The sequence below is a fragment of the Ammospiza nelsoni genome, chromosome 3 (assembly GCF_027579445.1).
Source record: "Ammospiza nelsoni isolate bAmmNel1 chromosome 3, bAmmNel1.pri, whole genome shotgun sequence".
NCBI classification, from domain to species: Eukaryota; Metazoa; Chordata; class Aves; order Passeriformes; family Passerellidae; genus Ammospiza; species Ammospiza nelsoni.
The window spans coordinates 15,441,253-15,457,072 of record NC_080635.1 but is presented as its reverse complement, the minus strand read 5'-3'; the positions used below and the strand labels follow the sequence as shown (position 1 = coordinate 15,457,072).

Genomic DNA, 15,820 nt, shown 5'->3' with positions numbered 1-15,820 from the left:
TGTTGTCCTGTGTGCTTCCTGCTGTACTTGGCTGATCCTGAGAGATTGATGCATACAGTCCTGTGCATGTGAGTATGTTGATGGGAGAATTGGAGTGGGTAGGACCAACTTACTGGAATCTTTTTAATAAAAAATCACTTTCCCTAGCTCTAAGGTCTTGCAATGAGTTTTGTTCCACAAATTTCCCGCAGTAATGATACTAAATGTTCTAGTTCTGCTAATAGTTCATGTAGGAGGTGATAGAGATCCATATACATTTAATATAAACTCTAGTTGCCTTTAAAAAATACCTAGATAATTAGATTGCAAAGTTGCTGTGTTAAAGGAGTATTCCTACTAAAGAGAGGCACTCAGCTGCTGTGAATGGAAGTCATCAGTTTAATCTTCATGCTGCCCTCTTGCAGGAAAGCTGCTGCCATCCAAATGTTTCTCATTTTCTAAATGCTCAGCTTGAGAGGTGCATTGAATGCTGCCAATTATAGGTGACACTACTGCTCTGAGGCATATGAAATGTCACAAAAAAAGCACCATAAAGAAAATCAGGCCACCCAAGCTACCTCTCGAGCAGGCTTTCTGCATGAGAGGTTCTGGCTGACCTGGATGCTGCAGCTATAAATGAAGGCAGCTCTCTCTCTGCTCCCACAGAAGTGAGAAAAACGTGTGCTCTGACCACGGTCCAGGTGCCTTTCCTCCCTTCCTCTCTGTGTCTGTTCCTGGCCTTGCTGGTGGCCCTGTGAGCTCTGCAAAACAGCCCCCTGTACCCAGTGAGGGCTTAGAGACAGTGCAAGGGGCTGGCTTTTGCTTTCCTCATGGAATTGTGGGGAGAGAAACCATTAAATGCTTGTGGAGCATTCCCTGGTGACAGGGATGAGGTGTCCAGGAGAATAATATGTGTGTGTTCTTAAAATCAATAAGGATAGAGAAGTGACACTGAGCAAACAGGGGGCTGAATGAATGCTCTTGGTTTTGTCATTCCTTCAGTGGTGGAGGAGGACATGGGAATGTCCTGTGAGCAACAGCAATGCCATGGGATTGACTAAAATAACCTTTATTCAATTAAGAAGTTTATAAATTGAAGATTTCCAGCCATATAAATGTGTATTTGTTCAATGCTGCTCAGTTCTGCTGTTCTCCTCATCTCTTCCCAGCCATCCTGTTTGAAGGGGTGGTTGTGCAGCTGAGTTTGTGGTTCCTTGTGCCCTCCTGCTGATACGCTCCTGGGCTGATGCTGTGGATGCTGCCTGGCAGACACTGGACACTGCTGCAGGCAGACTCTTGGGCTGCCTTTGAAGAAAGCAAACTCACCAGTCCTTAACCAGTAAGTGAGAACATCTGGGGATAATATTTTTTATTACTTTTTAGAAGTTCAGTTTAGAGAAAAAAGTGCATTGTCTTTTACCCTCTTTCTTCCACAAGAGTTGGCCGGGCTTAGTTTGAGTTACATAAATGTTTGCAATAATGTCCTTAGTCTAGAGTTCAAAGAAAAGATTTGGAGATGAGTCAATGATTTTTAACATGGCAGCTTAAAGTCAAGTTGAAAAATGAGAGTAGTGAGTTCCTTACTCTTCTTGCTCCCTCAAACGTAGGGATATTTCCCTGCTGCCAAAGGGTGGATCTGTTCTGCTCTCCAACAATAAAAAGCAGATGATTTTCCTTCTTAAAATACCCAAAGGGGATTGCTAACACAGATCCTCTTCTCTGTGTGCCCATCCTCATGTGCAGAGCCAAATCCCATCCCTTCTAGCAGCAAGGAAAAGCAAATCCCTGGCATTGAGGGCACCCAGATTAACCCACTGCAGGATTAGGATGCTTGAGCTGTTGTTAGAAGATTAGTATATTTGGTTGTCAACACTTGCTGAACTTGGCCTGAAAATGATTTCCAAAGAGGTCACTGACTCATGGGTGCCAGTTTGCCCAGCACATTGGGAAAGCCCTGCAGTTAGAGCAAGTGGCTGCAAGGATTAAACTGGAGTACTGAGTGTGCAGAATAACTTTAGGATTTAAACCTGTCATTGCTGGTGGTGGGGACAGAAGGCTCTGGCAGGCTGATCATAATATCTGAGCTCCTGCCTTGCTGGGGAGGTGATTCTGGGGCTTTGCTTTCTGGAGTTTCCTGCTGATGGCAGTGTGTGCCGTTAGGTGGGTGAGCTGCCCACAGATGAACTTTTCTCAGCTCCTGCACAGTGCAAAATGAGTTTATTTTGAGGACAGGGCCTCCACAGGGGCATCTCTAGGTAGAAAGCAATTGGCTTCCACTTTCGGTTCTGGGACTCAAACTGTCTGTGCTCATAATGTTTTATTTCAGCTACTAGCAGGAGGATTCATGTTGAGGTTTTTTTTTAAATATAGGATCTTCCTCTTGTCAGCAGGGCATTAATACCAGCACAAAGTCTGCTCATGCCAGCTCATCACCTTGTAAATGCTCACATGGCTTACAGAGCATGGGGGAGTGACAGTGGAGCCCTGGTCCCAGTGCAAGCAGTCCTGCTCTGCTGTGTGTGCTGGTGGCTGAGCTGCTGCTGGAGCACCTCTTGGGGCTGCAGGGAGTGTGCATGGGAGGGGTGGGCATGATAGATCTCTCCTTCTTGAAAAGCAGCTTCTTTTCATATTTATTTTCTTCTCTACTAAAACAAATGAGGGCTGTAAAAAGTCTAAAGGCAGACCCTTTAAAGATTTTTGGTTATACAGCAAGAGCCTGAATTTTCCTCTGTTTATCAGTGGAAAACTGCCCTGATGGTAAAATAACTGTTAGTTGGAAACTGTTTTACTCTACCATGAGCCAGATGAATACAAACTTATATTTGATTCAAAACAACTTATCTTGAAATGTACCAACCACTGCCTGTGTCACAGACTTGGTTCCAGTGATTTCATTCAGTGGCATTATCTGGATTTCAAGACACATCCTCTTGTAAATATGGATTTTATCATGCTTCTTTTTGTGCATCTAAACATTAGCAGCCATTTCTTGTTTGAAATTGATGTAACTGCATTTGCCACTCCTGTGACAATATAATTTTATTTCCTCAACAGGCCAGCAAAGATATTCAGACCCATGTGGAAGAAATAAGCCTGAAAGTTCTCTCAGAGAAGATACACTATAGAAAGGTAGGGCCTTTCCATAAAAACTTCCTTTGAGTTTAACTCTGGTATCTTAAAGCTATAGCTGTCCTGAGCATTCCCACTTTTGGGAATGCTGTGCAGCCTAGTGAAGCAAGAGACATTCAATTTTAATAACTTTCTAAGCACTAAGTACCTTGCTCTGTATTTTACAGATGTACCTGAGGGGATTTTTGTAGAGCTGCATGATAAAATAATTTTGAATATTTTATCCAAGGCCTGTGTTTTGATTTATTTTGAAAAAACCCAAAACCTTCTGAAACCCAGAATGTGGGCTTTAAGTTTGTGCCTGGGTTACAGAGTGTGGCCAGAGGACAAGGCCACCACTGTGGTGGCATTGCTTCCACTGGTCTCAGTGCAACAAGAGATGCATTCTGGAATAACCAGCAAGAACATGGGGCAGCAAGGTGTGTGTGGGGGGCACGTGGGTGAATTTTGGTTCTTGCACTTGTCCAGTGTTTCCTGCATGCAGAACTTTCCCTAGATTTAGGTCAGCATGGACCTGGCTGACCAGCTGTGCCTAACAGGCACATGTTTGATAAAATGGCCTGTGTTCAGTGAGGAATTTTAGGCCACTCATTTGTTGGATGAAAATGTAAAGTCTGACATCATGCTGAGGTTATTTGGACCATCTGATGATAAAGACATATATATGCCTATACACACTAGATGTGCATAGAGGGCCATAAATAAGACATGCTCCAGTGTAGAAAAAGATTTCAATCTGCTGGAGGGAAAGGCCATACAGTGTTTGTAATGGTTCTGCTTGTACTTCAGCCCATGCTTGCTGCAACAAGTGCTTATAACCTTGTGACTTGAAGGCAGTTTCTAGGACATGAGCAGAGTCACTGTGTACATATCTGGGGGGTTCACAAAGTGAAAAAAGGAGAGAAAAATGCCAATGCCACCATGCTGTGAGCTCAGGCCTCTGTTTTCTTCAAGGAACATGCTATGCACAAGCAGCTCTTGTTTTTAACCCATATATAGGGCACAACATGTTGTCTGGCTAATAAGAAATAATCATACTTAAACCACTGGTTTCCACATCAGAATACCTCCAAAGGGTGGACCTCAGAATGCCTCCAAAGGGTGGACCTCCCACCTACACAGACAAACAGACAGCAACAGGGCTGGCTGGCTGCCCTGCACTTCCCACAGCTGACAAACCCATGTTCACTTGGGCTTTCCACCCCATCTCAATGGCCAAGGAAGCTCCAGCTGGGTTAATTCCCAGCCCCATGATGTTGTTTCCAAAGGGTGAAGATAGTTGCTAGTTAATTCATTGCCTTTATATTTCACATGGGGCAGTTGCCAGCCAGACTGTCTGCTTGGTAAGCACTGTGGCTGCACAAGGTAAATAACATTTTGATGCTGAAGAATATTTTAAGGTGGCTATAAAAGTTTAAATTTGAGAGGAAACAAGCAGAAATATAAAATGAAAGGAGTGGATGTGGTGAGATTGTGGTTCTGTAGCAGACAGGGGTGCAGGTGGAGAGTGATCAGCTTGCATGGATTGCACTGCTTCTGTGGGGTGGGCTTGCACTGCAGGACAGGAGCCTTTCCTATATCAAAGAATGAAAATTTACTCGTGACCCAATCTCCATCTGGGGCTGTCGGAAGATCTGAAGATACTCACAGGACCCAGACTATGGATCTGTGTTGTTTATGGTCAGACTGGATTTTAGAGTTCTTTTCCAACCTAAACTTTTCTCTGGTTCTGTGTATTATATCTGTGTGTTCATCTCTGGAAATGTTTAAGGCCAGCTGGGTGGGGCTTTGAGTAACCTGGTCTAGTGAGGGGTGTCCCTGCCCATGGCAGGGGGGTTGTTGGAGCCCCATGATCTCTCAGCTCCCTTCCAGTTCAAACCATTTTTATCTCCATCTTGCCCAAACCTCAAATCCAGTCTGTTTCTCCAGCACCCCCCGCCAGCATTTCCCACTCCGGAGCACTAAGATTTTGAGGTGCAGTATTTCACATTAAGTGCTCAGTTTCCCTCCCCCTGGCAGGGATGAGGAAGGACAAAGCAGGCAGGAGCCCAGAGCATGCACTCATTAGCTACTGTCTGCCAACAAGTTGGGAAAGTGCAATGTTATACGAAATGTCTGGCTGTTATAAAAGGCTTTGGTTAAGTAATCACATTTCTCTTGCATAAGTGCTTGTTTTTGGGAGGCTTTAGCCAATTGGAGGCTGCAGCAGCACACAGACAGAAAGTATGTCTAACTTCTGTGAGTTTTTATTTTTCTTTTAATAATAATAAGTGATTATTAATCTGCTGAGAGTTGTATGAAATCTCTTTAGATAGGGTTCGGAGGCGGAGACTCCCCAGCGCTGCTTGTAGCTGAACCACAGCTGTAAAACGCTGCCATAAAGCCTGTGTGGATTCCTGTGAGTAATATTTCTGATTCTTTTAATGGGTGTTTGTGACTGGAGACTGCAGGCAGGAAATGTTGCAGACATTTATTGCAAGCAGTAAGTTAGAGGGAGGCAGGAGGTGAGAGACACTAGTTAAAATATTGACCTGTTTAATAAGGCTTTCCTCCTGGACTTCTGTAAGCAAACATGGGTTTCTCTGAAGCTGTGCAATCAAGGTTCTTCAAAATATGCTAATGAAAAAGAAACGTGATGCTGAACTATGGGAGGTCAGAGTTTTAGCCTGTCAGGGAGGTCACAGGACGAGCTAGTCCCATGTACTGGAGCAGGAAAATGTCCTGTTCTTATATTCTTTCCTTAATCATTAACAAATGTACAGGGATATTTTTCTTCTAAGTTTTCATGGCTTTCAGAAATCTGCATGTCAGTTATTTCCTGAGTCAGGAACAATATCTATAATAGTACAACACAATAGTATAACACCATAGTACAATGGTGGATTTTTCTTTTCAAAATTTGCTAATCCAGTGTATCTTTTGAAGACAGCATGTTGTTCTGCAATTTGATTGACATCAATCTAATTGGGATTTCATATATTGCATTCTTCCACATAAGATTTTAGTTTTTTTTATTTTAAAAGGGTGTTTTTCTGTTAAGATAGGACTGAAAAGGGAAAAAACTTGTGTAGATTCACAGAAAACAGAATCTCCCTTCCCACTTCCTTGTGACGTGTCTGGATGCAGCCCGTTCTGTGAACAAAGACTGGAACTATAAAACAATTCACTGAAGTGGGAACTGGAATTTATTGTTCAAGTCTGAGTAATGTGAAACAACTCAGTTGTTTCATTGAAGTGCCACTGTAGAGAGAAAGCAGCTCAAGTGCTGAGCTGTGAGGAGAAGTAAAGCTGTTGCCTATAGCTGGGTGTGTATGTGCTTACTCTTAGAGGTGGCACTAAACTTTTCTGGCATAGAATAAATGCTGGACTAATAGAAATCTCTTGGGACAGCTCAAGTCACTACTGACTAACTTTGAAAAATGGTAGAATGTGGATTTTATAGTCTATAAAGTTCTTGAGACGTGCTAAAGCAGTTAAAGCTTATTTGCAGCCAGTAGATGAGGAGTTAATAGCACCATGAAAGGAAGTCAATTTGTCAGAGTTATAGGATTAGAGAGGTAAATGTGAGAAGTTTTGTTGAACTAAAAGGCACTTGGCTGCTAAGTGAACACTTCAACATTTTCATATTTGCTTCCTAGAGTGGGCAAAATTGATGAGCCTGTTTGCTTCAGTAAAATAGTGATGCCAGATAAGCTAATTTTGTGGGATAATTATTTAGGCCTTTGTGAAAACATTAGGCAAACCCAAGTTATGGCTCTTGCAACGGAGGGTGGCAGAGCAGGTGGCTCTCCCAAAGCTTCCCATTTCCATTCTGCAACCTCACAAGATCTTGTCAAAGTGAGATGCTCCTAGCCCATGCAAAGGCCTTTTTAGTTCTAATGAAAACTCCACAAATAAAAGTTGGCAGTTAAAATTTGTGAATTTACAACATTATTTCTAAAACAGTCTCTGGGATGTGGAACAAATCCAGGCTTCCTTTAGGATAAGCCAACAATATCTCTAATGTGTTTCAGAGTAAGATGGATGCTCTACACAAGTTGAAGATTTTGGTGATGTTTCTGTCTCTGACTACTTTCATGGTCATGGTGATAATGAATGCTGGAAATGCCACTGGGACTTTCAAAGGTAATGAAAGCAAATTTTCTTCATTCAGAGGTGGGTTTCATGCTTTATATCATGCAATGATACAAGGTGGCTTAGATGGGATAGATGTGTTTGCTGCCTCATCAGCTCTCCAAATACACCTTGTTCTGTGAAAGGTGGAAGTAGCTGGTGCATCCTCCAGGTTTACAGCCAAACCAGTCCCTTGGAATCCAGATAATGTCCCTGCTGAACCTGGATCTGATGGTGGTTTAAAGGCAGTCTTTGCACACCTTGTATCCCTGGTGGAAGATGTTCAGGATGCTGCTGTGGGTTTGTAGATGACAGTGGTGCTGCATTGAACACTACCTGGCTGAATCTGCCAGGAAATGCCATCATGCCATCCTCTGGATTACACAGACAGCTGCTTTTTCTGGCTCTGTCTAAGAGGGCAGGTGCACGGTGTTCACAGTAATGGGCAGTGATCCCATAATGGATGTCTAAACCAACTGCAGCGCCTGGCTGGTTTGCACCAAGGCCATGCTCTCATCATCCTTGAACCCACTGAGGCAGGGAGGAATATTGAAGGTTAAGGAAAATCAGCAGTCTTTTCCCATCCTCTGGATGCAATAACACTTTTGCCTGCAATAACATTCCACAGGTGTGTTCAGGACAACCCCTGGAAACATCTCTGCCAAGTACAGCACTGATTTCACACCAGCTGGCTGGACTTTCCTCATCTGGAACGTCATCTATGCCTGGCAGCTCGCCTGGCTCCTCTACGCCCTGTCAGGGATCTGTCGAAGGTATTTTCCCTATTTACTCTTTATGGCATAAATGAGCAGGGACAGTGACTCTTCCCTTTTGGTGTAGCTCAGTCTCTTACCTTCCTTTCAGGGGTTTCTAGCAAGAGCAAACCCACTGCCATCTATCTTGACCTGGCATGTTGAAGCTCTGTGGCTGCAGCATCTCTTATGTTCAGCATCCAAAGCTGGGAAGCAGTTTGCAGGTGTGCATGAACTCCTCTAGAGAGTGGACAGGCATCAAAGTGTGTAAACTCCTCTATGAGGCTTCATTTCCAGTGATTCAGGGAATCTGACAGGTTTACCCAGTACCTGCACTTACCCACTGCTAGAGACTGAGAATCCAAAGGGCAAAATTAATGGATTACAGAGCTAATGCTTTGAGTTTACTTTCTGTTAGAGATTGAGCAACCAGCACTGGGGAGTCTCCCTGGTATGTTAAACTGGACTGGAAACTTTTCCTGGGGTAATGAGATCAAGAACTGCCTGACAGGAAAAGCCACAGGTATTTCTGCATTGTATCAGAGAAGGACACAGATGAGAAATAGTCTGATTTAAGCCAAAATGTTTAATTCCAATATAAAGTCCCTCATAATATAAGGAAAATGAGGCCAGAAAGGTTTGTTTGGTCAATGCAGGCATTGTTTTCCTCTCTCCATACCCACTTTTCCCTGGCAGGAATGAACTTGGATATGTCTTCATAAAGCCAGACTTGCTGCCAACACCTTTTTATGTGGCATGGTGCCTGAATAACTGCCTCAATGTTGGATGGCTCTTTCTGTGGGACCGAGAGTAAGTTGTCTTTTGTTACAAATACTTTTTAACACTCTTGATGGGATCACCCCAGTACTGTTTTTTAACTCTATGTTTTTTTAACTTTGTGTGTGAACACTTAATCATGCCTGCAAAACTCCATGCCAGGCTTTGCCAAAATGTAGCCTTCATAAAAGTTTGGGGGGCTTGCATTATGTTGTCATCTTGCCCATGAAACAGATTGGTCATTGAAGTCTAAGATCTCCTCAAAGCTGCTGTTCTACATTTTTACCTGCACAGGTTAGACAGGAGCCATGCCTCTCTTTATTAACAGAGTTAAGCTCCTTGCCTTGGATGGTTTCCATCATGATGGTCACATTAAGGGCTTATGAGAGCACCACTGTCAAGAGGTGAAGAAATCACTTGGAGTCAGGAAAACAACTTCATGATTAACAGAGTAAAAGAGCAACAGCAATACATCAAAATGAGGGCTATGTGTAGTGATTACCTTTATTAAAGGCTGATTGACTTAGAGCCAGTAAAGGCCAAACACTAAAGCTACAAATTAGGGCATTGTGACACCACTGAGAAAAATGTGATGTCTATTGTGTGTGTTCGTGTTCTTTGTCCTAGATACCTCCTTCCAGCCCTGGTGTTCCTGGCAGTCCTCTCTTTTACCACGTGTGCCTCCCTTTATGTTTCCCACCGAGCCTTGAGCATCCATTCCTCGTGGTTTGTGAAGGCTCACAGGGCTGAGCTCTGGCTCATCCGCATTCTGGTACGTGGCTTTTGAGAAGCTGTGCTGTGGGTAAATGGGAAATAAAAACAACCTTTGTTGTTGTGCAGTGCTGGAGGTATCAAGAGTGAAAGGTCCAGTGGCAGAACATAGCTAAGGAAAGATTTCTGCCCTGAACAGAAAAGTTCTTAGCAAACCTTCTGGAAAGGCATCTTCATCTCTTGGCACAAACTGTGAATGGGCTTTGTTCTTGGCACTTCCTGAGACACCAGAGTGACACATAGCTGGGCTGGATCTCTGGAGCCCCTCGGGACTCCAAGGCTTCACCTTTTCTCTGTGTTGAGGGACTTTTCCTGCAGCTGGGTTCAGGAGTCTGGCTTAACTGCACCGGGGCCTAGGGGTCACCAAAGACAAACAGAGTGTGTCACTCCTGTCCCTTGCTGTGCTGTGTGGCAGGTGCAGAACGGGCTGGCCCTGTACCTGACATGGACCAGCATCGCCACGCTGCTGAACTTCGCTGTCGTGCTGATCTACAAGTGGAACGTGCCCAATGAGAAAGCAACCACTGCTTCCCTGAGCATCCTGGCTCTCAGCCTGGTGATATGGTAAGCAACCCCACGGGTCCCCACCGAGCCTCAGAAACCCCCTCCACCTCTCACCAGTGGTGACCAGCTGTTCCAATTCACTCATCACTTGTCCCTCTCCCAACACCGAGTACAAAGATCTCTGTTATAATTCATGGCAGATGAACTGGGAGTCTGGGCAGAGCTTTTATCCCTTGATCTCAGCAGTGCCAATAAGTATTGTGGGCCAGGAACGTGTTTTTGTGACTTGCATGAGCCCAGCCTGCCTTAGGTTTACATCTGAAGGTGTGATACAGAAGCCATATGGAACATGGCTTTATTTTTCCCTGAAGTTACCTTAAATAAATTATTTATGAACTTTTTGAATATTAGTAAATGAAAAATTTTGGACTCTTGTCACTGCTGGCCCACAAAGCCCCTCATTCTCTGTCTAATTCTTTTCCTAGGGAATGGATAACAAAACACAGAGAAAATTCTTATTCTGGTCACTCTTTTTCTTCCCAGGTTTTATCTAGAAAACTACTTTCTTGACAAGTACGTCCGCTATAACCTCACAGTGTACCCAGTGGTGATAGCAGCTCTGACCGGCAGCGCGTGCAGGAGCGGCTCGTTCTCATCCACACTGACCAACGACGTTTTTATAGGTGAATCTTCCCAACTCCTGCAAAAGAGGGCCTGTAAACACTTCACATCTCCCTTTGCATTGAGGGCAGAGACTTGCCACTTGAAAAGCATTATTTGTTCAAAGCAGAACTAGGGACACAATTGAAGGTATTTGTTTTGCTAAGAGAAGAGCAGAGCAGAAACCATTGCCCATGAGCATCGGGGCTGAACCCAAAGCTTGTGCTGTCTCAAGTTCACTTCCCAGTGCAATATGTTTGTCCTGCAGTGCTCCATCACCCACTTGGCTGCTCCAGCAGCTCCATCTGACATGGGGCAGGAAAGGAAAAGCAGGGCTGGGATGAGGGCTGTGGACTTCCATTTGCCCTGTATTTTTGAGCATATTGGAGCAGTGCATGAGCTTCTGACCCACAGAGGGCTTCACATGCTCCTCTCCTATGCAGAGCCCAGGCTAGCCTTAACAAGTTTTCCTGGGATTATCTGGTTGCTGCCAGCCACTGTAGCAGAGTTGAGTGTAGTCATCCGTAGTAAATGGGCTTAAGCTCTCCAAATTCTGTACAATCACAGTCTGGCAGAAGCTGTACCATTATGAGCAGTTTTGTGCTGGCATGAAAGGCACTGAGCTGTGTGAACTCTGAATCCTGCTGAAATGGTTTGGGATGCCTATTCCCACCACGGGGTCAGCAGAAGGGAGCATGTTCCCACCCTTCAGCCTTCCCACTGCCACATACCAGTGGCCAAAGCTAAATTCTGGACTGGAACCACCATTGGAGCTGCTCCAGAACAGTTCCCTTGGCTCTAAGTGCAGCTGGAGCCTGGCCATGTGAAAGCACCCAGCAGGACTTGGCAAAGCTTGCCTGCCACAGCCATGGGAGCACCGGAGGTTGGAGGTCTCCTGATGGTTGTGGCCACAAGGAATGTGGAGGTGTGCTTGGTCTCTGGCAGGCAGCTCTGCTCCTGCAGTAGGTATTTCTTACCAGCAAAACTTCATTCTTAGTGGTTCAGCTGGTTTGGCTGGTAGGACGAGAATGTGCTTTTCCCAAACTAGTACATGTTTCTTTATATAGTTCAACTATTCTTGGAATATTTTGTTAATGTAATGTATTTTAACTCCTGTGTCCAGGAAGCCTCCCCCTTTTTAGACATTCCTTGACCTGGAAGCATTGGGCAAGTTTCACTGCATAGCAGTAAAACTCTGAGAGATACAACTCTGGGGCTAATGGATCCTGTACAGGCGATTGTGGTTTTTATTCTCTTTCCCTGAATACCCCTGTTCTGGGAGCTGAAGTATGACAAGAGGCACTGTCTTTTTTTATGCCCTAACATGCCTCTATGTTTTTTCCCCAGTTGTTCTGCTGGCACTGACGTGCTTGATCTTTGCTGTTCGGCTGGGATTAGTCGCATGGAGACACTGGAAGAGACCACTGGAAGCATCAGAATCCCGAGGTCCATCAGGCATGGTGGCCTGAGACCTCTGGCACTTCGTGGCTGATACTTGAAAGGGAGAAAAAAGAATTGGGCATGTGCTGGCCCTTCCTTCCTGTATCCATTTCCTTGTGCACTTCTCTCCTATTCCCCATTCCAAATGCAGATGTCTTGCATCTGCAAATGTGTCCTGCTCCCACCTTCCCTCGGATCAGCTACTCATAACCCTGTCTTGAATTCCTTGGATTTTACCCTGGAAAAGTTCAGGAAAAGGTCCTGAGCAGTCCTGTGCACCTTTGTGAAGCCTGGGCTGTGGCTCTCTTCTCCTGCCAACAGGCACCCAGCAGGCTTGCACACACAGTTGTTCTTGTTTTTCCCTTGGTATCTCCCTTCCTTTGAAGTGCAGATCCAAGTGAACTGTCCCTGGGGTTCCAGGGGAGCAGTGGGATGTCTGTCATTCCCTTGGCCATTGGTGCTGAGCATCCTCAAGCCCTGGTGCTGTCAGCAGATCTCCTGCAGGCAGCCACTGCTCCTTTCCTGCTTCTCTTCAGCAGGACAGGAACAGATACTACAATTTGATATCTGCCTTTGTAGTGCCAGCTCTGCTGTTTGACGTTCAGGGGGGCAGGGGGAGTGACTGGAGAGATTTCTGACACAAATGTGTTGCCTTTCCCTGAACTGTGCTCAGCCTGGGCTGGCTGGATGTCTCTCACTGGGGAGGGTTTGTGGCCTCTCTGGAAGGAGGTTAGATGTACAGATGAGCTGGTACCTGATCTGGGGTGAAGCCTGATGCTTCAAAGGAAACCTGTTTTTAAAAAAAAAAGAAAAATTGAACCGGTAGAGCAAGTTCATCCTGGATCAGTGCCTTCTCATGTGGCTTCACCACTTCTGAGTTGGGATTAGGAAGCCTAAAACTGGATTGACTGAATTTTTGGACCACTGCCTTTCCTTCCTGTGCCTGATTGAGAGTTGGTGGTGCCTCACAGGTGTCTGGAAAGTCTTTGCACCAGGAAGGTGCTGTCAGTGCATCCTGCAGTATTATTAACAAAACTAAATTCTAAAACAACATGAGCTGTTGTTTACATTTAGCAAAAACCAAAAGCATTGTAATGCAATTCTTCTCATCATTCTGGTGTGGTTTTTTTTAAATTTTCAAAGAAATCAGCTAATTCTACCACTCTGCCACTAACTCTGTAAATCATCTAAAGCAACTGTCCTGGCTCCCACCTCACCCATGCCCAGGGTTCCAGAGTGACTCTGGTCCCTTGCTGGGATCTCATGGATGTAGCTGCTTCCACTGATGATCAGCCTTGGAGGTGAAGAGTTGGAGGATGTAGATTGCTAGGTATTATTTAAACTCCTTTGACCAGCATGCTGCTCATTAAGTTTCTATTTTATTGGCTCTGCCTCCCAAGAGCCCAGCTAATAAATTCCCAGCAGCCTCTCCATAAGCTGCCTTCTTTAATACAGGGGTATTAAATCCACTGGCATGGGGATTAAGGGGTCCAGGCAAGGTGAGGAGCTGCTGTGAGGCTGTGCAGCAGTCAGTGCATGGGAGGGTTTTGTATCCTCTCAGCAAGAGCACTGCAAACAGCCCCTGGACTGGGGCAGCTGCACTGCTTTTCCACAGGACAGTGAAAAATGCCTTCAGGACTTTTCTTGGTGTCTGTACCTCGTTTCTGTGCTGGCCACATGACCAGAAGCTGTATCAAAGAATGCAATTAATTATCTGGGGAGAGTTGACAGGGCTTTTGCAAAGGGAAATCCTGTCTCACAAACTTGAGGGGCTCCAAAAGCACAGGCAGGGGTGAGCTGTCCCATATTGCCACTGGCCTCTACAGAGGCACAAAAGCTGCCAAGAAAATCCAAGTCCTCCCACTGGAGATGAAAGCTGGGAAGCAGAGGGGGTGTTTCTCCAGGAAGGGAGTTTGCTGCAGCCATGTGTCATGGGCTGGATGAGGTGGTCAATGAAGGGATTGCTTCAGGATGGAGAGTTGTTTAGGATGGTAAAGGAGAAAGTAGACTGGGGAATTGCAAAAAGCTGTTAGGGAACTGAGAGAGGACAGAGTCATTGCAGGGGTGTCCCAAATGATGCTGTGCTTCACCTTGCAAGTGACACCCTCTTACCTGGCCCCTGCCACTTGGGCACAGGGTTTGGGGTATTGGCAGCCATGCTCACCCAGACATTTCCACATCTGGCAGCAGCAGAGGTAAATCATGTATCAGGAACGGCAGGGAAGGGGAAAAACCTACAACACCCTCCTGCCTCTCTAAAGCTACTGTGCACCCACATCCTGAGGGCTTTGTGCAGCACTGGTCCTTGCACTCCCAGGAGACTATGATGGGTTTGGGAAGAGCAGTGGCATCAGGGAGTGAGATACCCCCTGCCCATCCATGCTCCCCAGAGCTGAGGAGCAGCTCAGGAATGTGAGCCCCTTCCCCAAGGGCAGCTTGTGGTGGTGGCACAGGGCTGGGTGCTGCTCTTACCCTGCTCCCACCACTCCAAAAGGAGAGGAGAGACTCAAAGGCCCTTTGCTGATGAGGTGCTGCAGCAGCACCCATTTAATCTTTGCGGACCTCCCTGCAAGAAAGCCCCTGATGACTGCCTTGATAATGCTGAGCTACCCCAACCCTCATTTGGCCACCCACAAATAATTTCCTGGTCTCCAAAACCCCCTCCAAGCCTGATTTTCTCATAGCTGGGGCAGGCAGAGGTTCCCACAGCTGTCCCAGCACACAAAGCTCCAGCCAGCTTTGGGAAAAATGGCTTTTTCTGCATCTGCGGCAGGAACAGGATCCTAAAAATAAACCACCTGCCCCTTTCTCTTTCAGTGGGCAGGGGGAAAAGCAGATAAAAAATAAGTGTGACCCTTCCTCTTCCAGACCTGGGGATAAGATAGCTTCAAGACTATTTTTAAAGACTTTTTGCTTTTCCTGAAATGACTTATTTTAACTTGTCTTTCCAAAACCACCAGTACATGATTTTGCCCACAAAAGATTTTTCTTTCGGCAGAGCTGCATTTCAGAAAGCTGGAAGCCTGCCAACCTTTTAGTAAAAAATAATCAGTCCAGCCTTTGTTTCCATGAGGGATTATGGGATTTGGGTGAATTTTAGAGGATTTAAAATTTCTTGGAAAGCTGGTGGCGTTAAGAAGGCAAGGCCTGAAAAATTAGTTTAGTTTGTGAAAAGGTGGTTCTGAAAGGGTTCAAGTGCCTTGTAGCCCAGCCTGGGATGTGACCCAAGTCCCCTAGATCCATGGGGCTGGAAGATGGAGGGGGCTGGCAAAGCCAGGCATGATGAAGTTCCCAGGACATGAAGGTATACTTTGCTTTCTGATATAAAATGTGGATTTACACTTCCCATCCTCTGCAGAGATTCCCTCTGTGGCTTCACAGGGAAATAGGGAGAAGCAGGGTGATCTATAAAACACCACTGGGTGTTTTATACAGTTACACAGGGGTGTAACTTCAGGGCTATGTCTGGGGATGTGTGGGGATGCTCCTTCCCCAGTCTGGGGCCAGCTCCTGCTCAGGCAGCCCCATCTGAGAATGACCCATCAGTTTGGCACAGTTTTTCCATAGGGATGTATTGGCTGGGCTGGATATTTCTGAGGTTGCTAGGTTGTTGTTTTCAGTAAAAGTTTCTGTGAAAATCTGATTCAAAAGAATGTTGTATGGGAGAAATTGTGGGGCAAGGGAAATATGCATTT

General features: G+C 45.5%; 1 protein-coding gene across 3 annotated transcripts; it reads left to right on the top strand.

Annotated features, from left to right (window-relative positions):
• Nucleotides 1–4,327: 4,327 nt before the first annotated feature.
• Nucleotides 4,328–12,939, top strand: LOC132071721 (uncharacterized). 3 transcript variants are annotated; one of them, XM_059469437.1, is made up of 9 exons: nt 4,328–4,473; nt 5,420–5,506; nt 7,122–7,233; nt 7,850–7,994; nt 8,670–8,783; nt 9,378–9,522; nt 9,937–10,085; nt 10,569–10,708; nt 12,033–12,939. In XM_059469437.1, the coding sequence occupies exons 3-9, from the start codon at nt 7,128–7,130 to the stop codon at nt 12,152–12,154; spliced, it is 921 nt and encodes a 306-aa protein (XP_059325420.1). In that variant the 5' UTR covers nt 4,328–4,473; nt 5,420–5,506; nt 7,122–7,127; the 3' UTR covers nt 12,155–12,939. The 3 variants fall into 3 exon arrangements, with proteins under 3 accessions (XP_059325420.1, XP_059325418.1, XP_059325419.1); XM_059469435.1 differs by lacking the exon at nt 4,328–4,473 and adding an exon at nt 5,213–5,331; XM_059469436.1 differs by lacking the exon at nt 4,328–4,473 and having other exon boundaries at nt 5,324–5,506.
• Nucleotides 12,940–15,820: the final 2,881 nt, after the last annotated feature.